Source organism: Drosophila pseudoobscura, chromosome 4, assembly GCF_009870125.1.
Source record: "Drosophila pseudoobscura strain MV-25-SWS-2005 chromosome 4, UCI_Dpse_MV25, whole genome shotgun sequence".
Lineage (NCBI taxonomy): Eukaryota > Metazoa > Arthropoda > Insecta > Diptera > Drosophilidae > Drosophila > Drosophila pseudoobscura.
In genome coordinates, this window is record NC_046681.1 from 19,068,926 (window position 1) to 19,095,161 (window position 26,236).

General features: G+C 44.4%; 1 protein-coding gene and 1 long non-coding RNA gene across 2 annotated transcripts in view; one reads left to right on the top strand and one right to left on the bottom strand.

The window, feature by feature from the left end:
* LOC117184069 (uncharacterized) overlaps window positions 1-26,236 on the top strand; it is a 41,106-nt gene that overhangs the window by 11,771 nt on the left and 3,099 nt on the right. Inside the window, exon 2 of the long non-coding RNA XR_004469251.1 lies at window positions 4,369-4,448. This is a non-coding gene — a long non-coding RNA (uncharacterized lncRNA). The remainder of the gene's footprint in view (window positions 1-4,368; window positions 4,449-26,236) is intronic.
* Window positions 9,826-20,668, bottom strand: al (aristaless related homeobox). Its single transcript, XM_001356408.4, has 5 exons — window positions 20,128-20,668; window positions 12,542-12,932; window positions 11,432-11,477; window positions 10,591-10,859; window positions 9,826-10,524 (listed from the first exon to the last, which is right to left on the bottom strand). The coding sequence occupies exons 2-5, from the start codon at window positions 12,877-12,879 to the stop codon at window positions 9,984-9,986; spliced, it is 1,194 nt and encodes a 397-aa protein (XP_001356444.2). The 5' UTR covers window positions 12,880-12,932; window positions 20,128-20,668; the 3' UTR covers window positions 9,826-9,983.

Sequence of the window (26,236 nt, forward strand, 5' to 3'; positions counted from 1 at the left end):
AAATTTTACGATCGCATCGATCGAATCGAATTGGTTGGCATTAATGAACGGCTATCAATATCCAGATTTATGCAATACCCCAAAGCAGTTCGTAATTTTTTTTGCATATGAGAGCGACGCCCATAAAGTATCCACCAAAACGAGGGTGGGGGGGCCTTGCCTTCCGAAAATGGCCTGCAATTAATTAAAAAACCATTGACATTCATAAAAAGTAAATTGCGGCAACAGCATCGCTTGACAGCGGAAGCAAACATAATGTCCGACTATTATGAAATCCATCAAACAGTTTTACAGAACACCTTCTCTTCAGAGCCGCACATCTCCCCACCGGACGCTGGACCCTTGGACACCGGGCCACTGTGTACGGCGATGAGTATTTATTAAGGGGCTGCCACGAAGCGAATCGATCGCTGGGCTCGATCGCCCGAAACACCTGCCAGGCACACAGCAGTCGCTTATATCTAGAGAGGAGTGCGTGATTTTAATGGGGAATGGGGTTATGATTTGTGGGACAGTTTAAGCAGAGATCGATATAAGTTTCAGAGGTTTCTAAAAGGCAAGGACCTATGATTTGGGTGGGGGATAGATAAATAATTAGGAAAACATAAGGATTAGAAACTAAAGGCAGTCGGAATTTTCTCTGTCTAGGAATACATGCCTCGTCATCAAAACAGAAGAAAAGTTTCTATAGATCAAGAGTAGTACGATAGATACGAAGTCCCAAAATTATTATACTTGCTGTAGCATCACGATAGGATCGATTCACGCACGCATCTCTAGCCCCCAGACTGATGATGGAGCACTGCCGATCGAGAGGCTGATGGTGATGCTGTCGATGATGATGGGCTGGGACTTGGGTATGGTGATGTTGCAGCAGCCCGAAGCCGGCTAACGAGCGCGAAATAATGCGCGAAATGTGGAGCAGATCCAGAGACTGCGACTCTGGGACACATGCCCAGCTGAAGTACCAGGAGTGGCATCGGGACAGGCTGCGGTGGCAGTGGCAGGTCGCCTGGCAGCCTGCTGCAACGGTGGCGACTGACAGAATTATAATCAATTAGTGGAGCGGCCGCGTGAGCGCATAAAATTATATATTCCGTTGCCTCCGATGGGGCTCCACCATCCACCATCCACCATCCACATCCCCATTCGTGTAACGCGTAGCGCATTTTAGTTTAAATTAAAATAAATTCAATTACGAGAACATGAAAATCCATTACGCAAATTATTGTCATTAAATGTGCAATTTGGAGTGGAGAGCGTTTATGAAAATTTTGATTAAATTTCTGACGCTTCGCTGGAACAACAATCAAGGCAGTAAGACCCAAAAATGAACCGAAGTCTGAGACACGGAACCAAAACCAAAGGCAAACCAAAAGCAAAAGACTTAGGCCGCAAACTCGGACAGAGGCTCATCCCAGAGCCTCCAGGGAAAGAGAGTGATCCCTAAAGCGGATCATGGCTAGCTGCCTAATTAATTAATTATAATCCCGCCGATTAGCATAGCTCCCAACTTGGGGTCTCCTCGCATTCACTGTGGCAGTGGCTGCCTTTCGGGAACCCGCTTTCATTCATAGATCTCGCGGGACAAGTCACACGCCGGCAGCAAACGGGTTATACTTGCTAAACGATTCGTTAGATAAGATACTACAACTACATATATATGAGTACGAATATATGTCTGTATATGGTTAGCTCCACTCACCCACTTAGTCGGAGAGCTAGTTAGTGAGTGACAGACTCACGAGGTTGATGGGTAGTTGCTGCCGAGTGTCGCACTCAATTTGTTTAATCCATTGGGAGGTAACTAACTAACTAACTAACTAACTCTTTAGATACTTTTATGAAACTGTAGAGAACTCTGGCGAAAACTGAATTTGAGCTGTTTTAGCAATTCTTATAAAAGCTTTTTTGATTATCTTTCCACAAATTTGTTGGAAATTTCTTTTAAAAATGGATACCCTTTCTTTATTTTTAGCTCGGAATTTATGCACATTTTTCCACAAATTATTTATATTCATTCTTGGTAATCTTTTTCATCCAAGTCCGTTCCATAATTTGTATTGTTGGATCGTTTTTACCCCTATTTTTCCCCGCCTTTCGATTACTTACTAAATGATTGCTGGACCTGGGACTGCAGCTGCAGTTTTGCCTTCGAAAATTGCTAGACCAAACAAAAACCAAACTACTTAGCCGCACACTCGCCGCGTAATTGAAAATCGATAATCTGTTTGAACCAGTTTGGTCTGTAGACCCCCCTCTCTTGGAGCTGGTTGCGGATCCGATCCTCCAGCCATGTTGGCTTTTGAGGTAACCCACACCACCGATCGTACAGAGAGAGACAGAGAGTCGGAACCGCAAATCGTCTGCAAATTGTAACCGCAGAAAGAGGGAGAGGAGTCGCAGAGTGGAGGAGTCTGGAGAGGATCAGGTGGAGGTGGAGGCCAGGCCAGACCAGACCAGTACCGGGCCAGCATCGGGCAATTGCGATTGATTTTAGCACGCTTAATGGTTATTGGTTTAGCTATGGCTATACCTCGAGTCGATGACTGGATGGGGATCGGGACGATGGCTGATGACGGCTGGATGGGTAATAATCCTCCATTTACTGGACAAGTCGGGGAGTCATGGAGCAGGGGCTGCTGCTGCTGCCACACCATAAATTACAAATAATTCGATTTACACAAGATTTTCACTCTTAATGGCCGAAAATGGGCCTCGGCCGTGAAAATAATGATGAAAACAAACAAAACTTAATAAGATTTTAAGCGATCTGCTCTGCGGCCGAGTAATTGCACTGCCTCCACCGCACTCTGCATCTCTTACATCTCTCTCTCTCTCCAGCTGATTGAAAAATCAGACAAATAACAGAAAAATTGCTCGAAATGTGGCCAATGCTTTGGGCCAGGCCAAAATATACCACATTGCCACATTTGCCACATTAAGCCATTAAAGTTTTGGCCGCCTTGTGTCCGTCCTTGCTCTTGCTCTTGCTCTTGTCACCCAAATGCCTTGAATGCCTCACTAAATGGCAAATTAGTGAGCAAAGGGTAGGGCAGAACAGGCCAGAACAGGGCATGGCTGAGATGTGCTCCTTTTTTGGGGGGCACGCCCAAATATGTCAACGGAAAAGGCACTGGAAGAAATGAGATATTATCAGTGAAAGACTACTTTCCAAGTTTCTTTATACCAGGTACTGGAGGAGTATAGAACTCTTCCAGTTCGCTTGCGTTCTCTCTCTCTCCCTTGCGAATTGAAATATGTATATATGTAACACTAGTCAGGCTCTAAAACTTCTTTCGATCATGTCCTTTCACTTGTCGGAATTCTCTTCAAAAAATCTATGAAACATTTCAAAGGATAATCACGCAAGACCCTCCCAATCTTCCTTGGTATCCTTTGTCTCTCCTCCGGTTTCTCTCAGTGCATTTGGGGCAGCTGCTGGATGCGTCCTATTTAATTTCACATTTCACATATTTTTATTATGCTGTTGCCGCTTGTCAGATTTCGCAGCGTCGCATGCCGCAAATGCCTTGCCCGATGGCAATTTTAATTTGTGGCAAACTCAAATTATAAATCGCATTGCAGCGGTGCAACGTTGCAGTTGCAGAGTTAATTAGCCGCAATTATCGATGGCCATTGGCCACTCTCCTCCGTATTGCGAGTGGGCCATTCACATGCCCCACGGCTTTCGGTTTTGATCTTTCCATAGCTGCGCACTATCTGCCCCCTTCTGTGGCAGATCCAGCTGATTAGCCTAATCTAATCTTACACGCTGCAACACCTACGACAAAAACGCGCTCTAATCAGCCTCATTATGGCCCCAGGTGCGTGGGCATCCAAAAGGCGATCCCCAAATCGGGGCAGAAATATGCAAATGCTCCAGAGATCTCTTCGATCTCTTACACATGTCGCTGGCCGATAAGCTAAGGAGGCGTAGATAATGCCCGGCCAGGGTTTTATGTTTATTTAATTAGCGCATACATTTCGTAGTCGAGTTTGAGTCGAATTATGAATTCATTTTGGGGCCTGGGGTGGGAATGGGTCAGTAGGATGTTACTCACATCGCTCTCTATATAGGAAGTTATATCTCATCGCTAAACGAATATAAAACGATACATAGATTGAAATTTGGAGATACATAAATATATATTAGATTTAATTAGATGGAGACATAAAATATAAACTCAAAACTCGAAAGTCAGTTGGGGCTGAGGTTTGGTTTATGAGCTAACTTTTTTAAGTGGAAATACTATAGGAGTAGATTTATTTGTTATACTATTATCTATCACTAATAAATAAGAATTAATAACTATAAATTATGGAATATTCATATCTTAATGCTGTTGTTCCTTGACTTTATTTCAGATACAAAAACTTTGGCTTGACAAAATTTGTGTTGAAGTTCGTTGTCTCTAAATCAGTGCCGCACTTTTAAGGAGCTAAAGGTATGAGTCTCGATATTTTCGTAATCAAGCGGATAACCCGCACAAAGTATACATTAACTTTCAAACATCAACAAACTGCTTAAGTTTCAGCTACAACGATTCCTCATAAAGTATGAAGGGATATGTTGTGGCTGTCCGTAGACAGAGGCACCTCTTGAGACTTGCGTGCTGTGTCCACAGTGTGTCTCGTGCTAAGTTGTTGCTGCCACTGCTGCCACTGCTGTTCTGGCTACCAATTGCAGCCTCTCCCCAGATCGAGTGGGTAATACACACAAGCCCCATGCCTCTCGCTCTCTGGGACCATGTCGATAAGGATCAATGTTTAGCCGGTGCTACGTTTTAATATACGTCTCTCTGGGGTCTGGGGTCTGGGGTCTGGGGCACACGTTGCCATGATTTGGGGCGGTGCTACACACAACATGCCACGGCACGTTGAAGAGAGGGATGGAGGAGGAAGGGAGAGGCTCCATCTCCAGGCGGGGGCCTTCACTTACACCAAAAACTTCGGTAGTCGATCTTCGTCTTCGGTGTCGTCGTTCTTTTGTCTTCATATCGGACCCGTGGATGAGTCATCATTTATATATATGGGGATAATGTCCACTTTATATAGCTTTCCTGGCCCTTCCCCTTCCCATTCCCCTTCCCATCCCCATTCTGTCCCTCTGTCTTGGGTGGCACTTCGAGTGCTTTGACTTTTGCTTGTCAATGAGCGACGTCTTTGATAACTAATTGCTCCGGCGCCAAATGTTTCTCATTTCGTTGTGTTTCCCTGTTTCCCTCTTTCTCTCTCTTTCTCTCTCCTTCTTCTTCCATCTGTCTGTCTGTCTCTCCTTGTGTGTGGGTTCCGTGTGGCGTCGTCTTTGGGGCATAATAAAAGTCACATCGTTACCGTTTTGTCGGCGCTTATGAGGTCGCACGAGCAGCACTTCTTGATTTATATTGAAATTTGTAGCACTCTTCCATTGGCCAGTGTTGCCCCCTAAGAAGCAGGAGCAGCAGAAGCAGCAGCAGCAGCAGCAGCATGCAACAATCACATGCAACACATAAAAAGTGAGCAATTATGGCAACAAGTTAATTAGGATCCGAACAGCCCCCAAAGCCCCGTTCGACATGCTCCAATTGCTGCAGCAGGCCAAATGGAATTGTTAGCTTCTTCCATGTCTCCTCTTCCGATCTCTGGGATCTCCAGCTCTGCCCTACCCCTTCCCATCTCCCGGATCTCCTTCTCTACCCCTACCCCTTCCCATCATTGGGAGATACCCTGCATCTGCAAGTCGAGCGGGAAGTCTGCCTTAATTTAATTTATGCACAAGTCCCAAAACAACCGCCAAACTCTGAATAATTTCATCTGCGCGAGAAACAAGCGAAAGGAAAGTTTACATGAACATACGAAGAGGCACAAGAGTTGGATTTTTGGTGAGTTTTAGAGGAAGTTAATACTCTGCAAAAATACTCTGTTCCAAAACAAAACGAACCCACTGTATGGATGCCTTAACTTTTCAAAGCAATTATATTTCAAATACAAGCTCGATCTTTAAAGCCCTTTCAAAATCGAATGGCATTCAAATTTTAAAACGAAAATTTATGATTCTGTAATATTAAACATTATTAGTTATCCGAAATGTTTAAAATTTTATCTCTTACGCGATTTATCAATAATATCAATCCAAGAATGGGAATCAGTGAATTTTAAGGATATTATGAATCACAATCATTTATTGCACCTTAAAGATGCAGAAACTTCACTCAGAACTTACTGCTAAGAGTTTTCTTTATTAGGGTACACAAAAAATGACTCAGATCATTCGAATCTCCGATCTATCGGCACTGAAGTTAAAAGTGTGCCTTCCAGAATCTATAAAATGTGTCGAATGTGTTTTGGGGAATGTGTTGGAAAGATCCATAAAGATTATTTTTATGAGCAAAGGAAATACTCGTATGCATGTTGTAGAGATGATCTCATCATTGAAACATCTATGATCTTAATAGATTATCATCTATATACACACCCTGAGGCAAATGGAGAAACTATGATTAGATTTGATGGTACAGAAACCTCCCTCTCTCTCTATTTTCGAGTATGTATCTTAATATCTCTCTATCTATCGGCAGATTTCCCATCGCTGATTGGAGATTATCTCATCAACTGCCCTGGAAATGGGCTCAAACATGTAACTGGATTACTGGTTTCATTCACATCGAACAGATACAGATTCAGATAGAGATACAGCTACAGATTCGCAGATGTTTCGCCCTCTAGTTCGTTGCCTAAGTCTTTTGTTTGTCTGAATGAATTTATAATTCCCTACAAAAACGATTCCCACCACAGATGTTGTCTGTTTGGAGATTTTATGGCCAATAATCTATGCATATACCCATACCCATACCCATGCCAATGCAAATGCTGTGGATATATTTCAGGGCCACAATGATTTCCAATCATGTGCAATTCCCTTCGTCATAAATCGAATAAAGATTTTTGCATTTAACTATTATTTTTGGTTTCGGTTTTCTTCCCTACCTTCACCCCCTCTGCGGTCTGTGACTATGTATCATGGAAAAGCTGCAAATATTTTCCGTTTTTCCATTATCCATTATCCACTATCCATTTTCATTTCCATTTTGTTGTTGGCAGGCTTAATCAAAGTGGCGCTAATTAGTTTGAGTCGTTTGGATAATTGCAAATTAAACGCAAACTTAATTGCGCCGACACACGAAACACACAGATGCACACACACACACACACACTAATGCACTCGAGCAATTATACAGATACATACATCTATATTCAGAGGCAGCAGCGACAACAGCAACTGCATTTTGTCTTGCAAGGCAACAAAAAAAGGCAGCAACCAACACAAAGAAAAAGTAAAGAAAAATGAGCAAAAAAAAACAACCGCCTTCGTTCTGCTTCTTTCTGGTGGTTGATACCCTGAAGAGATAGCAGGGTCTTATGATTTTGAGCAAAAGTTTGTGAGCCAGAGATAGAGAGTGTTTCGAACCTACAACTAAAACTCTTAAGACAATGTTAGCCTTGTTATTCTGTCTACTTCCATGCCACATACGCTTCAGTTGATCCTGATATGCTGCTTACAAGATCTTATTACTATATTATATCGTGTTTTTTGTGATCAAGCCAATATTGTTTTGTGCTTCTTTAAAAGCAGTGGTTACCAAACCTCGAAGATACATTCATTAATCATACAAAGTGGTTTGGAGCTATGTGCAGTATTCCAGGGTATCTAAGACTTCGATCCTACCTTTCCGATTGTTCTTTTTTGTTGGTTTTGTGCAGTCAGGCTCGTGGAATTAACAATTAAGTTTGTGTTGCAGATAAATTAAATTAAAACCTAACAAAAAAGCGCATTAATCGAATATTTTTGTGCAAATTTGCCAACAAATTAAATGCATTTACTCAAATAGAATAGAGATGTTGTACAAGCAATTGGAGATGCACTGCAAGAAATCAAGTAAAAAAGGGAATTCAACCGGAAAGAGAGAGGCTTAATAGAATAATTTAAGAACAAAGCGTCGGTGAAGACATGCCTTTCTTTCTTCAATTAACAATATGTATTTAGGGATAAATGTGTATAACCATAATCTTTATGGAGGATCTGATAGAACAGTGATATAATAAATGGTACTATCTAATCACATTTTCCATTTTTTTATGCAAGAATAATTTGAAGCATTACTTTTACTATAAAATAGTCATACTGTAAAAAGTTCTTATAGTGTTCTCATTTATGATTTATTTCACTCCATTCCATATCATATTTTGTCGCTGTGTAGGTATTGTGCAATCTCCAAAGCCAGACAGAACACAAAAACTAAACTAATATCAAATGAAATCCAATCGGACTTAGGGGTGTAATTAAAATGCAGTCTCTTAATGTCAGCGTTAATTAGTCGCCTTAATTAATGATTATTAATATGGTTGTTGAACGTCCCTCTTTGCTGCCCTCCTCCATCCCATATAGCCATATTTAGACCCTCCCCTTGGCTTGATTATTATGCAAATTAATTGTTTGGATCTCTTTTTTCTCTCTCCTTTTCCCTGTATATTTTTTTTATATTCTGCATTTGACGAACTCATTGAAATGCATGAAATGTTACCAACATCGGGGGAGACGCAGAGAGAGTGAGAGACACAGAAAATTATACAGTCTGAGAGGAGAGGCCCTGCAGCCGTTGTCCGTCGGTTAAACATGATTATCACAGTTCCACCTCATCGCAATTACCAGGGCATGTGAGGAGGATTCCAAGTCAAGATCTGGCACTGCCTCTTTTTGTGCCATAAAATACGAGTATCGTATCTTCACTGCCGAGTCCGGAGACTGGCAACAAACGAACGGATGACCAAAAAATCTGGTAATCGAATTAGGCAACTTCGTGTTTTATAAATGTTATCATAAATATTCCATTTTATTAATTACCGCGCATAATTCACAAACAAAAGCAAGCGAGAGAAATCATCTACAGATCGAAGAAGATCCAAGATCGAAGCGAGATCTTTCGAAGTTTCCTCTCTCTTTGTGTCTCTGCCGATTGGAGATCTCCAATGTTCGAAGTTCCCGCTCTCCCGATCGCAGATCGAGCGATCATTGTTGTTCGAACTTCGACTTCGAATCATTAACATATTTAATTTGTTTCTAATTTATTCATAAATTTATATTTGTAGCACCCTCCCCTGATCATGATGATTCTCTTGTTTTTGATCATGCCTCTCTTCATGGCTCCCATCCCAATCCCATTCTCTTCTCTGATTTATGGGAATACAACTGATTAATGGCAGATCCGACTCGGACTCGGACTCGACTCGTATTCGTACTCCCAAGATCTGGTCGGACTGGCTGTGATTCAGTGTTCGACTCTCCTCTAGCCCTAAGTAGGTGTTGTTACGCATATTAGGAGGGTTACGAGGGGGGAGGGAGATGCTATTAGGCCTCGGCTTATGGGTAATTTGTGGGAATTACCAAAAGAATACAAAGAAAACGAGGAGGCGACTGATAGCATTGTCTATAACTAATAATGTGGTGTCTTTGAGAGGGAAAGCTGTGGTCATAGAAGCCTGTTTACAATGGAAGGTCTCTAGAATGCTGGAATCCTGAAAGAGAATTGATGCTCCTTTACAAAATCATCTACTAGATAGTGTCCCTGATTCATCGATAGAGAAACTTGTATATAAAGATCTTGTATAAATATAGCCGCAACAGTGAAAGGTGAATGAGTTTCAAAATGTTTTATTTTAAATGTAGAAACTACATATAATCCACATTTGAATATTATTTCGTCTCAGTGAACACCTGTTATTAGTTTCTCCAATTTTTCTTTAGGACAGCCTATGTATTCCTTAGTTGTGTTCTTTTTCATTCTTCAATTTATTTTGTGAATTTATTTGAAAATTCCGTGTTAAATACTTGTACAAACAATGAAATAACTTATTCGCTTACGACTAAAGTGAACCAGCAAATGTTTTGCACTTGGATTTGGGATCTCCAGCATATTCAGCAGGAGCTTGGGGCACACCCCCAGCTAGCTGACGACATCGTTGCCATGACCATTCTGTCGCAGGAGCTCCAGCTTCAGTTCGTGCTCACGTGCCTTAAGGCGCAGCGCGGCAATGGAGGAAGTGCGTCGGTCCTCGGGCGGCGTGGATGATCGGGGCGGCGGAAGCGGGGCCGGCGGCATTTGGCGCTGCGGCGAGTGTGCCAGGGTCAGGGCCACGGGTGCCGTCTGTGTGGGCGAGCCGCAGGGCGCCTGGTGGGTGAGGGCAATCCCCACCAGCTGCTGGGGCGACAGCTGCGAGGGCTGGACGTGTGGGGGCGGCGGCTGTGGCGGAGGCTGGTGCTGGTGCTGGTGCTGCGAGGCTCCAGACGCGGGCGAGGTGGGCGGCGAGGCCAGCAGGTGGTTGGGCGAGTGTAGGTCTGGGGACCCTACCAGCATGGGCTTTCCACCCATTGGCGGCAGGTGCGGGCCCCGCGGCACAGCCGTCATGTTGGCCAAGAGCGACTGGAAGGAGCTGGAGGGCGAGTACATCCCGGCCATGCCTGGGGGAAGCATATGAGGAGGAGCTCTAAAATGAGGGAGAATCATGGGTTAAAGGAGCTAGTTCTCTTGGGGATTCTCCGGGGCTACTCACCGCTGGAACTGATTGAAGTAGCCGGAGGGGATCATGGGCGCTGCCGAGAGATGCGGGTAGCGGAAGGCGGCCAGATTCGCCGCGTGTTGGGCATCGAAGGGCTTGCGAAGTTGGAAACCCAGATGGGTGAAGGGATTGGGCGGCAGGGCGGCCCCCACCACCGTTTGCATGCTGGCGGCGCCGCTGGGCAGGTAGGGATTGTAGGGATGCGACTGTGGACCCACCTTCTCCTGCTTGCGCCACTTGGCGCGACGATTCTGGAACCAGACCTGCAACAAGACGAGAAAGGAAGGAGAGAAGGCCATGAATTATGTGTGGCTGGCAGGCTACTGTATCGGTATCCGCAGCATCCTCCTGCATTGCACGGAAGACTCCTCATCCAATTAATGGGCGTTGTTATTGAAAACGCCCCTTTAATTAGTTTTTAACATAACAATCTGAATATGGGGGTCGATGTCGATCCCAGGGACAAGAACGGTGGCTGATTGCACTCAAAGTCGGACTGGGACTCGCACTCGGAACAGAGAATGGACTGTATGTAGTCCTGGGAGAAATGGATGTTCGGTTAAGCAAATAATGTTGTTTAGCATGGGGCAATAATTAAAAACAAGAAGCGCCGGGGATTGTAATGACTGGCACTAAACCAAAATTGAATGCACATTTCTCCCCATCTTCTGCTGTTCTGCTCTCCCCTGGATGCCTCTCAGAGCGTCTATCTTCGAGTCGATTTCATTAGGGACGACATGCTCCATTATTTTTCAATTTTACTACATTGTCGGCTGCACGTGGGGCACGCGAATCAACCGCAAATCTCCTTAACATAGCTCTCTGGGGGCCTTACCTGAATGCGCGCCTCGGTTAAGCCAATTTTCATCGCCAGCTCTTCTCTGTAAAAAATTAAGATGAAAAACCAGAGGTTTAGTGGTAAATAGAGAGAGGATATGGATTATAATCAATTGAAATGGTTAGGAATTGAAAGCTTTTTATTTTCTGTAGAGTTAACCTCGTTTAGAATGTCTCTCTAATCGCGTTTATCACCGGACTTTGCATATCTTATTTCAGAAAGCTCTCTCTGTCTCTCTCCTCCTCTCTGTCAAAGTGAATCTGGAAGCTTTCGACAGAGCGAAGAAAGCCCTTCTATGCGCTTCTCAAAGCGCTCACTTACGTGAGCCTCTCTCTAAGCTCGACCTCTATCGCGTCTCTTTCTGTGACTCTCGCGCGAATACACCTACATAAGTGCTAATTGCAGCGTAAACACAAATTAAATCTGATTTGATTTATTTGCTTAATTAATTGCCGGGCATTCAAATCAAGCAACAAGCGGCCTTAATGAATTGAATTGAGAAGTGCAGTTACAAGCGGGCAAAAAGTTGATCTAATTGTTGCTGCTATTGACTTGGTGAGCTTTTCTGTAACATTTTTGTTGTAGTGCTTTGCTTGGGCATCGTGCGGTCTCAATTAGCAGTTCACTTTGGGGCTCGGACTGGGAGCTGACTGAGTTTTAATTTATGGCAATTACTTTGGCTGTCTTTCAGCCGGAGAACGAGACTAAATTCTCGAGAGGTTTCTGCATGCTAATTGAACTCCGGAGAGGGTCATCGATTCGGACCTATGAGAGATGATGCCTGATCTTTGGTGATTTGTAATCGAATCGAACCCGTAAAAGCCCATTCAAATGTTGCTCCAAATAAGATAGATGGAAGATCCATCCACTCGGGGGGGTCGTCATAAGTATTATTATCACCCGAGTCGTAAAACCAAGGAGCGTCTCTCCCTTTTGTCGCGTCGCGCTGATGTCTCGATGAGCGATTTATGCAAATTTCATTTCTCTCCTCTCGAAAGTTTGGGGCCATTTTCATTCGGCCCTCGGCCCTCTTATCTTTTGTCATATTATATGTATACTTGTTCTTGTTGTTGTTGTTGTTTTGGTTCTCACTCTTACGTTACTCACCTCGTAAACACATCGGGGTAATGGGTGCGTGAGAAGGCCTTTTCGAGCTCCTCCAGCTGAAAGCTGGTGAAGGTTGTCCGATAGCGACGCTGCTTCCGCTTCGGGGCATACTCGTCCGCCTCGCAGTCGCTGTTGGCGTCCGAGATGGGGCTGTTGGTGCCCCCGCTGGCGCCGCTGGGTGCGCCTCCAGAAACCGAAACCGTTAGCGAGGCCCCGGCCGTTGCCGCCGACGCCGAGGAGACGAGGACCGAGCCACGATCGACCACAACGCCATCCGGGTGCCCCAATTTGGCTTCTTGCGGTAGTTCCTCCAGCTTGATCTCCTCCGATATGCCCATAATCCACCAAGGCGCACCAGAACTCCAGTACTCCAGTATCCCTCCAAAGGCAGCTGCAATGAAAATCGGAGGAGCGGGGGTGAGTACAGATTATAGACGGGTTTAGGGGTTATAGTCGCGCATTAGAAGCTCGTAATTCAATAAACGCTAAACGTGCAATTATCGTGCACTTTATTATGCCAATTTCTGTAATTTCTGCCATCGACTCGACTGCGAGCGAGTGCAGCCATGACCAAGTCGGAACGGAACGGAACGGATCGGATCGGGACTGGGCCTCCGAGGTTAGAGCTGCGGTTACAGTATTACACTGTCCAACAAAAAAGAATTGAGTGTGGTTGAATGGGGGATAATAGGGTATGGGGCAGTGTTCGGCTTATGAAATGCGATTTCTATACGATCCTCGTCAAAAGCAGAAGAGTGCAGTTTTAGACTGGATGGCCAATGATTTCTCTATAAAAAACAGTTTAGGTAACAAGAAAGGGGCTATACTTTTAAGAGAACGATTCTCACTAGATGGGAGTGAATGCCGGACATGAACTGTTAAGACACACTGGAAGAGAGACGGTTCATGTGCGCAGCAGGAGAGTCAGGTAAGAATGGAAACTTATTTTCATCATTGTGGCTATAAGAATGTATGGTAGGCAAGATATACATATGTATATATGCACTATATGGGGGAGGGATAGGTTAGCTTCTGTCTCTTATATGCATTTACCTATAGTCGGATATAAAAGGCGATCTGCTATACTTGATTTTGACCATATTTAACCATATTTTCGAAAGAAAACTTCTTCAAATAGTGTTGTGCATATTCTGCAATTCCCAAAGCTGTTTGGTTCTAGCAACAAATTCTCCTTGGCCAAGTGTTGCGGTTCGGGAGCGTGCCTTATGGTCATGGCCCGGTGTCTGAACTGTGTCCCACTGCAGCTTGTGGTCTCATCACAGACCAATGCAAATCGATGACCACACCACAGACTGGGCTCTGTCCGTCAGCTGATCTCTTCCATCAACACGTTTCAGCTGACTCGCTGAGTTGGGTTTATTTTTCAGCCGGGCCCCGGCTATGGGCTGCTGATGGCTGATGGCAGCTTTCATGTGCAGATCGTTTGGAATTTTAATTAAATTGGGCGGCAACTTCATTTTCATCATCATCAACTCAACAGCAGCTACAGCTCCACTTTGGGTTCGAGTTCGAGCAGCAGCAGCAGAAGCAGAAGCAGAAGCAGGTTCAGGTCCGTGTCCATGTCGCTTCTATCAGATCAAATTAATATCAGGTGCCAGCAGCAGTTGGTTAGCTCTCCTCGTTCTGCCCTGAACTCCACGTCAGAGTTGAAGTTTTGGTAATTTCATGTTTTGCTAATTAATATACGAGGGCCTTTAATGACAACTAAATGGTTAGACCCGATGTGTAACCTTCCGTTGGAGCTGCAACTCGTTCGCCAAGAGGTAGACGGAGAGGCAGAAGCCGGTTCCAGTCGCAGTCCCTGTCCCATGCCCAAAAGTCTGCTTGATTGATGGCCGCTGCTTCTGTTGACATTTCAGTGGCTCGAAACCGCTGAATACATATATCAAAATTGTCCAAATACCTTGTTAAATGGCAAATTAGTGTGGCTGTGATTGATTTAGTTGCATTCTTTTGCGGAATGAAGTTGCAACAACCAAGCAACAACCCTTTGGGGGCACTCGGAGCACTCGGAAGGGGGAGACACATATCGAGGGTCCATCAACTTGTTGAGGCACCTTGTCCTCTGATGTCTGATGTCTGATTGCTGGATGGGTTCAAGTTAATAACTCATAACTCCTGATATGATTTGCGCTGTCAGTTTTTGAATGCTGTCCACAAATTCCACGCATTGACAGCTGACAAACTTAATTTGTGCGAGCGACTTGCGGACCGTGGACCGCAAATTATTAAATTAGTTGTACGAATTGCAATTATGTCTGCTGCGTCCCTCCTCCACCTGCACCTCCACCTCCACTTGCACCTCCTCCTCATCCTCCCTTCCTTATAAAACCCGTAAAACTGATTAATTCATTGCATGGGATAGCGAACTGTGTAGCTGCAGTGGCAGTGGAGCAGCGGTTGTGGCAGTGGCAGTACGACTTACTACTACCGAAAGGTATGCGGGGAATGTGTGCCGTTTGGCTTTGTTGTAGAGCCGCCTTATAATTGTATCCGCGTTACGACTTTATTATTGCCTTGCAGCAATCAGAGGAGACCCAGGCCCCGAGCTCGAGCTCGAGGAAAGAGTGCTGCAGAAGGATGATGTGATGGCTGTTGTCTCTGATTGACGTTTCGTTGGGTAATTAAAAGGCAAAGCCAAGAGAGCTCTCGCTCGATTCGGTTCGCTTGGAGAAACTGTCAGGTTTTCTTATTTTTCTTATTTTTTGTGCAGACCTGCTCATGGCTTCATTTAGTCAGTGCCGGGGACAACAACTAATCAAGTTAACGCTGCACTTGCTCTGCCCAATTGCAGATAGTGCAGCAGAAGCGGTCCGGATCGGACACCAGGAAGAGGCTCCAAGTGGACGAGACAGAGGAGTGTATCCAGGCGGGGGCGAGTTCGTGCCTAACATTTTGACACAACATCAGAGAGTCGAAGTTCTCTGTTTAGTCCCTGGATGCTAATCGGGCAAAGCGCCACAGCCAGAGCCAGAGCCAGAACCAGACCCAGACCCAGACCCATTCCCCATCTGGAACTGGAACTTGTTTGCCGGTTGCTTGTTCCGTTTAAAGATAAGCTCCATTAGTGTCTCGGGGAAATATTTAAGAGCACACAACATTGTAGGCTCTGTGTGGGTTTTCCTAAGACATGGAACATATGGAAAATTAAGAAATTAATTCATAATACAAGACAAGTGTACTTCCACAGGTAAATCACTGTTGTCGTCACTTCTGTCATCTCGATAAGCATCAATGTTTCTGCCTTTGCGGGCTACTCTTTCCACAACTCAACTCGACTCGACTCAACTCCACACAGACTGGTCTCTCCTTCAGGCCTGGTGTCGTTTTTATGGTTGCACTTTTGTGTTTTTAGCTTCTTCGTCGGGCCCGTGTGCTGGCATATTTCATTAAAAGCCACAACGGACGGACCCCAGGACGAGTGCTGCCGCTTCGACTGCTGCTTCGGACCAGGTAGAACAGCAAACAGAAGCTCTTTTCTGGCATTTTGTTAATGCGTCTCCGTCTCCGTCTCGTGTCTACCGAGACTCCCGAGTCTCCCCAGTCCTCCAGTCTCGTCTGCAGTCGCGTCTCTGTATCTGGGGCTGTTTATTTATGGGTTTACATTAGGCTAAACCACTTTAGTCACACTTTGATGATCGGCATTGTAATTTCCCCACCATACTACACCCGCCATGATAATGGCAAACATTTTGGGTGGCTGAGCCCCAAGGCGAAAGCTCATTCGTTCTCGGTGATACGAGACGGGCTGCTCCACTCCCGATGCACGATCCCCAGCCGAGTGTGTGGTCGCTTGATGGATTGCCTCTACTAAGCCCTGAACACCTCTACACCGATCATTCCACTGAGACACTCTTTAGAAACTCTCTTCCCTAATAGTTTCAGTTGATAAAGTCAATTATTAATTTTCGTCGAGCTCTTCTGAGTCACCCAAAAATACATAAAATTGATACCACGACGAGGCAGCTGGAGCTGGAGCTGGAGTTGCAGCCGAATCCGAATCCGAGGATGTGGCTGTGGCTATGGCTGTGGTAAGCGTAAGCCTCTGCACCTGAGTTCCCTCTTTCGTTGTTTTGTTGTTTCGTTGTTTGTTTCTTGGCGCCGTCTTTGGACCAGGTGCGATAAGGCAGCATTCTTGTTGTTGGCCCAGGCGCCTCCCGTCATCATCATCGTCTGGTTGTTGTAGCTGTTGCTGTTGTTCTTCTGTGCGTTGTACCTTATGGGCCTCTGCCTCTAATGCACACACTCCCAATTATAATTAGTTTATTCATATCCTGTGTCGAAGCTGCCTGCCGCCTCATTTGTTGTTCTTGGGGGCAATCTTAATTCAATTTACTGGCCAATCGGCCGAAAGACACTTCGACCTGAGGGCTACCCTAACCCTACCCTAGATAGCCAACAGATGGGATGGTCAGGTGATCAGCGGTGGCACAGAGCTGGGAACCCTTTGGTAAACAGATGTTGATAGCTTTCACTTCATAATCAAGGGCTATGTTTGGCAGGAGATATTGGAAGTGAAGCGAACTTCGAGTAGGGCTAACTATCTATCTTTCTTATACAATATTGGATCTTCGAGAAGTTATCTTTTGTTTTCGTCAATGTGTGCGATTTGAAGACAGAACAAAACCTTTTTAGATACATCCTTAAGATATTCCTCTAGTGATGTCGTGTCTGATGTGTCTCTTCTAAAGTCTCTCTATTCAAAGTATTCTATATTTTTTCAGTATCCTCTTTATCGCTTGAAATGGTGTTAGATCTTCAGTAGAGGTCTTTGTCCCGCAAAGAACGAGGGTCTTTCTAGGGTATTCCCTGTTCGATTTCCTCTTTCCCATTCCATCTGGTTTGGCCACCCTAATGGAGTAGATTGCTGGGACGGTAGCCCCCAAGGTAGTCGCAGGTTCAAGTTGTGACTCAGGTCCCAGGTTGCAGGTCCCCAGCCAGACGCGTAGCCCACTTTCAAGCCGTGGCTCTGGCTGTGGCTGTGGCTGTGGCTCTGCTTGTTGTTGATGCGGTTGTTGATGGCGATGCTGTGGCTGATGTTGGATGTTGGTGATGTTGATGCGGGGCCAATTACTCATAAAATGCATGTTAAAAACACAACAGCAGAAACAGCAGCAGCAGGCTGCACTGGAGGATCGTGGCGTGGATCGAGGGGAGGGATCTCTGATCTGTTGCTCGGACAACTGTTGCTCGACGCCGTCGTCTCCAACTCCATCTCCATCTGTCTGTCTGTCTGGATGGTCTGCCTCTGCCTGGCCTACCTCTGCCCTTTGTCATTGTCTTGTACGGTTTGATAAGCGAATCCGAGGCAGAGCAATTTGGAGATGTGTCCGACGACGACGTTGATTTCTCATGTTTGCATGTTCCATTTAGCGAAAGGAGAGAGGGATGGGATGGGATGGGATCCCAGGATGGGAATTGGAATTAATGAAGCACATCTCAATGAATCCTCCGCAGCAGACTTGGCGCCATCTTAGCCACAGAGCCACAAACAGATCGAGCAGAGTCTCTTCTTGGGGGTGTTGCTCAATCAGACCTCCATCAAAAGGCAGCGCCCGCCGCCTCCCTCCAATTGGGAGTTGTCGAACAATCGACGAGCAATCAGAACGTGTGTTCGTGTTCTGATAGCTGCCAAAAATTCGGTTGTATCTATAAGATATGAGCACGCTATCTATAGTATGTATCTGGCAACAAGTTTTAATTGTATGTTGCCGTAATTGAATTGAACCTGCCATCCAGGTGCTTCTCTTTTTTGGGGGAAACATATTTTAATTTTGCCTCTGCCTCAGAAGGAGGACCACAATCTTATCGGAGGCGAGGAGATCTCCCTCCTCCCAACACTGTCTACGGGGGCAGATGCTACCCCGGAGATAGCCTGGCTATTTGCGTCACAATTTGCGTTCGAATTGCTGCTGACAAGTCACATGGGCATTATTATTAATTAAATCAATCGCTGGGGCCAAGTGCTGGCCAATTCGATTATCACAAGGAGCCGGAGACCTCGCCTTCTCTGGGATGGATGGAAGTCAGGGCTTATCTGCTGCACGGAGTCGGACGCAGAGTCATGGTGCACATATCTATCTGTCTATCGAGGTGCGCAAGGCCCTCGTCCACGTCCAAAGTGAAGTGGTCAGGGCTTTTGACACGATTATCTCAGTCCGATAGCCGGGGGCCCGGTTAATTTCATTTATTTTGTAGGAAAACACGGGCATACAAGCACCCACTGGGGGGCTGAAAACATCAGCCAGACAAAACGTGATTTATTGGCACAGCCTGTGCCGCTGACAATTTGTACTCTTTAATGGTGTTTAATTAAACCCAATCAGCGATAAACTTATCGAGCTATCAGCAGGAGCTCAAGCAAAGTCTTCTACTTTGGGGGGCACAGAGCCCATAGAGCTCGTAGAGCCCCCTCCCCTTTTTGTGGCTAATCAAATTCCGTCTCTATTGGTCGCTCGGGATGGTCTACAGCGATGATATGATTCGGATTGATATGATACGAGGCGAGATAGGATGTGTCCAGGTGGGGAATTAATCAAATTTAATGATATTTAATTTTACGTTTTACTTTTAATTCAGCCTTTCCTTTCGTTTACTGATTGGTTGATTGGTAGATTGGTAGATTGGTCGGGGGAATTATGAAATTATAAAATATATATGGGTTATACTTGTAATATTTGTCAATCATGCTGAGAAGTAGGTTAAGTCCGAGCTGGGATCGTATCTTTGCATGGGATTGATAGCCACAAAAGTGATACAAATTGGGAGGGGGAAAGAATGTGGGGGAGGTCTTGCAATTGGGCAGATTGTAGATTGAAGAGGTTTGGTGGGAGTTTGGAGTGGGAAGGTAATGCAAGCGGAAGTTGTCCGATTTGGGGTATCACCCATGCGATTTTATTCCATTTTGATCGTCTCTTATGGGTTTCCATGATGGTTTTTTTTAGTAACTTGTACAGAAAGCTGCAGAAACACTTTGGACCTATCCAAATCCTATCTATAGATCTTTAAACTAGATACTTTATCATATTATCTATCGATAATGGTAATGGATAAGGAATGGTGTGAATGGAATACAAAAATCTATGTTTTGTGTTTGGTTTCTTATTAATAAAAAGTTCCCGTCCTAGCATTCACTATCTATCTGTTTTTTGATGGAATCATTCATATTATTTCTGGATATAGATTCGAGACATAAAATCTGGACAAGATGGACTGAAGTAATGGGTTCTTTACGAGTTTCTTTTACTTAAGTTACACATGGAAGTGTTTATAGTTCCCATTTATAACTTTATCCTCCTTCTTTTCCTTTAGAATCACTCATATATTTCTATATCTATGCATCTCTATAGAGGAATAAAGACTAACGGGTAATTATAGTGTCGCGGCACGTGTTCTGCGACTTCTAAAATTAGGAAAGGTTTTATCTATCGATTTATTCTATCTACAGAATATGAAAAGAATCGATTCTCAAAACTATAGATGGTCTGTTGAAAGAGGATAATTTTAGCTTATCCTGTTAGAGACTTGTTAGAGTTTCTTCCAACTTTTAGCTCTCAGAACCTTACCTTATTTTCGTATATTTCAGTGGTGGCCTATAGCAGTGTTATATCTTCCTTGTAGAGCTCCTATATCTTCCTATTTACTTCTGTTTCGCCTGGTATTATCGGTATCAGAACTTCCCGTTCACTTCAACAATCGGAGAGCACTTGCCGACGGTCTTTCCGCACTCCGTCAATCAGTCTTTGGCTTGGAGTTCTGTCGGATCTGGGGGCTGTGCCTGCGCCGGAGAACACAATACAACACTACTCTGTGGATCTATTATCTGCGAGTGGTTAACACCTCCAAAGACACCAACACACACTCCACCACACGTCACTGTGCAACACAAACAACGGGAGGAGAACGGAGAACCAGACAGCCACGAATGATATGTCGGAACGGAACCGAGAGCGCGAACACGAAAGACGATGACCGGGCTCCGTCAGTGCCGCAAGCGAACTACAGTAAGAGCCACTGCCGCGCCGGTGAAAACTCAGGTGGGTTCGTTCCGTTCCCCAGGTGCCACAACCGGTTGGAGTTGTTGCTGCGGCTGAGTCGGCTGCTGCTGCCTCTCTCCCGTGTTGTTTATAGCCTCTGCTCTGCCCTGCTCTGCTTATTGTGAGTGGGAGCGAGAGGCAGCTATGCGATCGACGGCTGCGATCGATCGTCACAGGTGTTGCGGCAGCAGGTGCTCCGCCCCCTTGGCTGTAAGTGCGAGCGGGAGGGCCAGAGCGAGTGGCGGCGGCAGCCTATGGGAGGCGTCGCCCCGAACGGAGCGCAGTAATGGCGGCGGCGTCTGCTCTCCCGCCAAGCGAGCGGCTTCTCTTTTCTTTTTTTCTTGGTATGTGTTTCCGACTCTCTCTCTCTCGCTCTCTCTGTCCATCATTCGGACTCCCTACCTCTCTTTCCCTCTTGGTGGAGTGTAATTGAATAAGCCTCGGCACAAAGTGCAATAAATTTGATTAGCAAAATGGAAATTTATTTGCCCCTCCGCCGTGGGTTAACTCTTCTGCGTTTCCATAGATGCGTTTCGTTTCCCGATGTTGCGGCTCATAAATTAAATAATTTAACCATGGCATTGGAATCCACATATGTACACATCCGAAGAGATAGAAGCGGCAGGGAGGGAGGTATAGAGAGAGAGAGGTTGTGGCACAGGCAGGAAGGGGAGAGGGAGGTTGTGGCACAGGCGGAAGGTGGAGAGAGAGGTTGGAAGGGATGAGGGGCAGCGCCACAGCCAGTGAGGGAGAGAGAGAGCATTCTCCTCGGACCATATAAACCGTTTGTTAGTAGTGTTAAGGGCCTCGTTAATGACTTTGTTGGCTTTATTGGATGATTGCCGGAGTCGTACGTAGTCGTAGATTATTGCCTTGTTTACCCACGTAAACATCGAGGGATAGGAATAGGGTCTGCCTGGGGTGTCAGGATGGTAATGGGAAATGCACTGGCCATTTGAAAGGGTCATAGAAACAAAGAGTTAAAGGGCGAATGACAGATGAGGCCCCTGAGTTGAGTCACGGGCGCAAAGGGTTTGTAATAGAGGTTCCAAGGTAATGGCAAGGGATTCTTATAATATATGAATTTAATTTAGAGGTGTTTCAACATTTAACAAATTTTCTACTACCCATACTCCGTATTTTACGTATATCTAAAACTATTTATACGCCTTCGAATCTATTCTTATTCTATTCTATTCCTAACATAATTTAAAGCCATTAAAAATCATCGTAATCTGTTCAAACTTTATCAAATCTTTAAAAAATTGCAAGTTTTAATCGATATAAAAATCGATAGCGATAACTCATTACTATTTTCAATAAATTGCGATTGCATGCATATTACAGGATGTTACTTATACTCGAAGGTTCGTTTTCTATCTCAATTGAATGTTATCTTTTGTTTGAAACTATAATATTCCGATATTTAATTTATCCCTTTCCTATATCACTGTTATTAGATTAACTGATAAATATCTATTAACCATATTTTATGAAAGGCATTTCCACCTAAGGAATTCCATTTGTAGAGTTTCCCACTCTTATAGACCAATCCCCTCGAGAGCCCCCCCTTCTATTACAGAACCTATCCGGTCTTGGCCATTTTCGTTCAGTCCTAACAGATTCCATTCCTTGATAACTACTTCATTAGGCCTGATATAACCTGGCCTTATACATCGACGGCTTCATTCCGGCCACTTCTCCACTTGCAGCATTTTCCAGTGGAAGCTGTCTCGGTCTCCGCCTCATTCCCCATGCCCCTGCCCCTGCCTCCTTGCCACTCTTTGGTCTCTGCTGGAGTCGCCCAATTTGCTCGTACCGCCAGGCAATAAATAAAGTGTTAATGGCAATTGCATACAAATAGTTTGGTGTTGCCATTATATTGCCATATTATCCCATTGTCGGGCCTTAAAAAGAAGCAAACAATGCGACGCCACAGTCGCGCAGTCGCAGATGCACTCACAGTCGGATCTGGATTCAGAGTCAGAGTCAGAGTCAGCGTCAGAGTCAGAGTCATAGTCAGGGTTGGAGACGATCCTCCTCCGATCGAGTTGCGACTGGCTGCACTGCAGCTAATTTCACGCTTCATTTACAGGCGAAATGCAAACAAAAGAGCGGCCAGCGACCAGCGACCGGCGACCGGCGACCAGTGACCATTTGGCCGATGGGTTCAATGGACAGGCGCAGAGGTCTCTATGGTATATCTCGTCCCCATGTGGCCGTGTCAATCAGCTCGTCGCGCAAGGTGTGCACTCGTTTTGGAAGCGACTCCGCTCGGGAATCGCTCTCGAGTCCACTCTTGGCCATTCCACATGGCGGAGACGATCCAGAGACAGAGAGAGTCGCGCATGCGCGCACGTCCTAATGTAATTATTATCTCAACAATTGAATTTCCGGTCCCGACTTCGCCTCGGACTCTGGGACTCTGTTTCTGTTGCTGTCTCTGGTCGCTCGGATCTACTCCTGCACATGGGACAGATGTCGCGCAAAACGTTACAAATGTGCACTTAATTGCGCAATTAAATAATTTTATTTTTATTCCAGCTCCGCGCGTTTTCTTTTTTCCACCTTTCTCGTTGTGTGTCTCTCTCTGTGTGTGTGTGTGTGTGTTGCCGATGGCAAACAAATTGCAGCCAAGTGGCTGAAGGTCTGTTTGGACAGGCCCTATCTGCTGTCCGGAGGTGTCTTATTCATTATAGCCATTATGCAGCTCAGATATAAGCATTTACCCATGTGTCCATGCCTGAGAGGAACGGGAGAGGGGCATAGGTATTGGTATTGGCAGCTCCTAGGCTCTCCTATGTCTGTTCTCTTGAAACGAGATCGCCTCCTTTCGTTGAAGGTGAATTTCAAAATATATAAAATATATATATGTACATACATATATATATTTATTCCTTCACCTATAGTTATCTTTTTATCCAGTTAAACGTGAATACAAGCTGTTTCATCTCTTTTGATCAGTTTTCTTAGGATTTAGCTATTTTTTATTTGAGTGAAGGATTCAACTTGTGGATCAAAACAACTAAGGACTGATTTCTAAGATCTTCTTTTCGGAGAGTAGAGTTTTTTTTCTATAAGAATGTATACGCAGAAGAGTGATAAACAAATCTCCTGTTAGGGATTGAAAACCCTTTTAGTGAATCTTATTATTTCGATGAGAGTGGATTTCCCTTGCGATATTTTGTATACTTTTGAAATGGAATTAGTCTTCTCTTTCTTAAAAGCTTTATTCCTATCAAGGAGGGACGGACGAAAGTAGTTTCATGGAAATATATACTTCTCCCTCCACAAACCGACTCTAATTTTAGTTTCGACTCCATTTTCACTCTACTCCACTCTGCCCTGCAATGACTTCTCCAATTATGCCCTGAAATAATCTCCGTCTCGACATAGTTTTCCCTCCCAATCCGAGGTTCCAAGGGGCCGTGGTGGGGGGGAAATTGGTGAAGCAAACGAAAACGCAACTGTAAACGATACCAAATTATATTTAATTACGTGCGATTAGTTAGGGTTACTGGAGTCGCGCGATGAAATGTCGCCGATAAGGCCCCGCCCCACCCCACCCATCCCCACCCGTCGGACCATAAATAGTACAACCAACAAATACGTGGCAGTATCCCAAGCAAGCTCTGTATCCCAGGCATTAATTCAATTACAAATGGCTGCGGTTCCGTCAGTCAGTGAGCGAGTGAGTCCGGGGCAGGGCGTGTGACATAATCACCCAACAAAACTGTCGCTGGATGGCTGCCTGCTCTGCCACCACCACCGACTGCTGATGGCTGATATCCCCCCCTTTCCCCCCTGATGGCTGGCCGTGTACCAGGTACCGGGCAGGCATTTCCTTGGCCGACTCTGCCTCTACTCTCTCTCCCACCCCATGGATCATTATTTGGTAATTTGATACGACGATTTGTCTTGCTTTCATTGCGTCGGCGGTTGCATTTTCACTCAATTTTCGTGTAGGCCAGGGCACAAATTGACTTGGGCGGAAGCGCGTTATTAACTGGTTTATGCAACCCAAAATCGCCAGATTTCCAGCCAACGATAAGGCCCCTTCTGCTTGGCTGCGTTGGTTAGTCGATTATGATATATATGTATGAATGTACCTTTACATAGTATATGTACAAAATATGTGTTCATTTCTGGCCAATAAGCAGGCTGCAATTAAAACGAAAGCCAAGTAATTTCATTTGTTCGTAAATCTAATTGTGGAAAATGCCGCTCAAAGCCCACTATATACTGTACATCCCCTCCCCCTTACCCCCTTTTCGGTGAAATGCTTTGGTAATTAGTGCGTGTACCGACTGGAGTCTTAATTGTTCTTCAGCAACTCCCCCTCGGGACCCCCTCTTCACAATTTGGTTGCCGGTTTTCGTTTTTATTGCCAACGTTTTGTTGAATTTAGCAAAAATTCATGTTTCAGATAATTTGAGTTTAATGCGCATCAATTAAAATTATTAAAATTTATCTTTCATATTTTGATTCGAGTGGAATTAAATATAATTACGAGTACGAGTGCGAGTCCGAGTCCGAGTCCGAGGCTACTTCCCCCCACCAATTGATATCTCCCTTGCCTGAACACAGAAATTTCCTAAAATTATACGCATGCCAATACCACCGACAGAAAATTGTTTACAAAAAAGAATTGCAATTTAAGTACAAATCGATGACTAAATGGATGTTTGGAAAGATTCCGGGATTCCGATAAGCAATAATAATATTTTTGTACAAAAACGAAGTTTACCTTTTAAAATGTTGTAGATCTCCCTGATAAGTTCGTAGGTTCGTATTGTCTCTGGAAAATTGGAAAATATCGTCCTCCAATTTAGTATAGTTTTATTCCATGATTGTATCTTCATTATGGTTTACCAAGCCTATCAAAAGGAGATCGTGAATATCATCAGTTTCCCTTTAGCTTGTAGTTTGAATTTCTTCCATTAGTTGACCCCGGTGATGATCCCGACACACAAATATTTATACATACATATGTAAATAGGAACCCCATTTCTTTGACAGTGTGTACTGTCCCGTCATTTATAATCCCATCAAAGGTGTAATTTTTGTGTCGAATATTCCACTTAATCTTGTTCATTTTTCTACCTATATTCTATATTCTATAAATAATCCTTATGTCGTTTCATACAACACGATAACCTCGAATATTAGAAAGTTAAGAAATGCCATCATTCAATGTTTTTTTGTATCCCCAAAGTCAACGTTTCTATTGAAAATGGAACCCGAATATTAGTTCAACCATATAGTCTATTATCTATTGAAATATGATTTCTATTATATATTTTGGACTTCTTAAACTTGTATTAAGGTTTAACGAACCAAATATGTTCATTGATATTTTATTTCACAACAAAAATTAATTATTTCTTTAAATTCTATAGTGTAGGTTATAATTGAGCTATTTTCAATCTAATCTAGCTTCGATAATCCTTTCAAAGAGAGAGAGTGAGACAGAGTTTCTACCAGTAAGGTGGCAAATATTGAATCATTCAACTTTCATGTACCCCTTAAAGCTAGCTGATTCCTATCTTCATCGCAGTCATCGCTTCTACTATCGAAAAGGTGACTCCGATCGTAATACAGTCATCGCTTCTACGTCATCGTCTTCGGTTTATCTCCC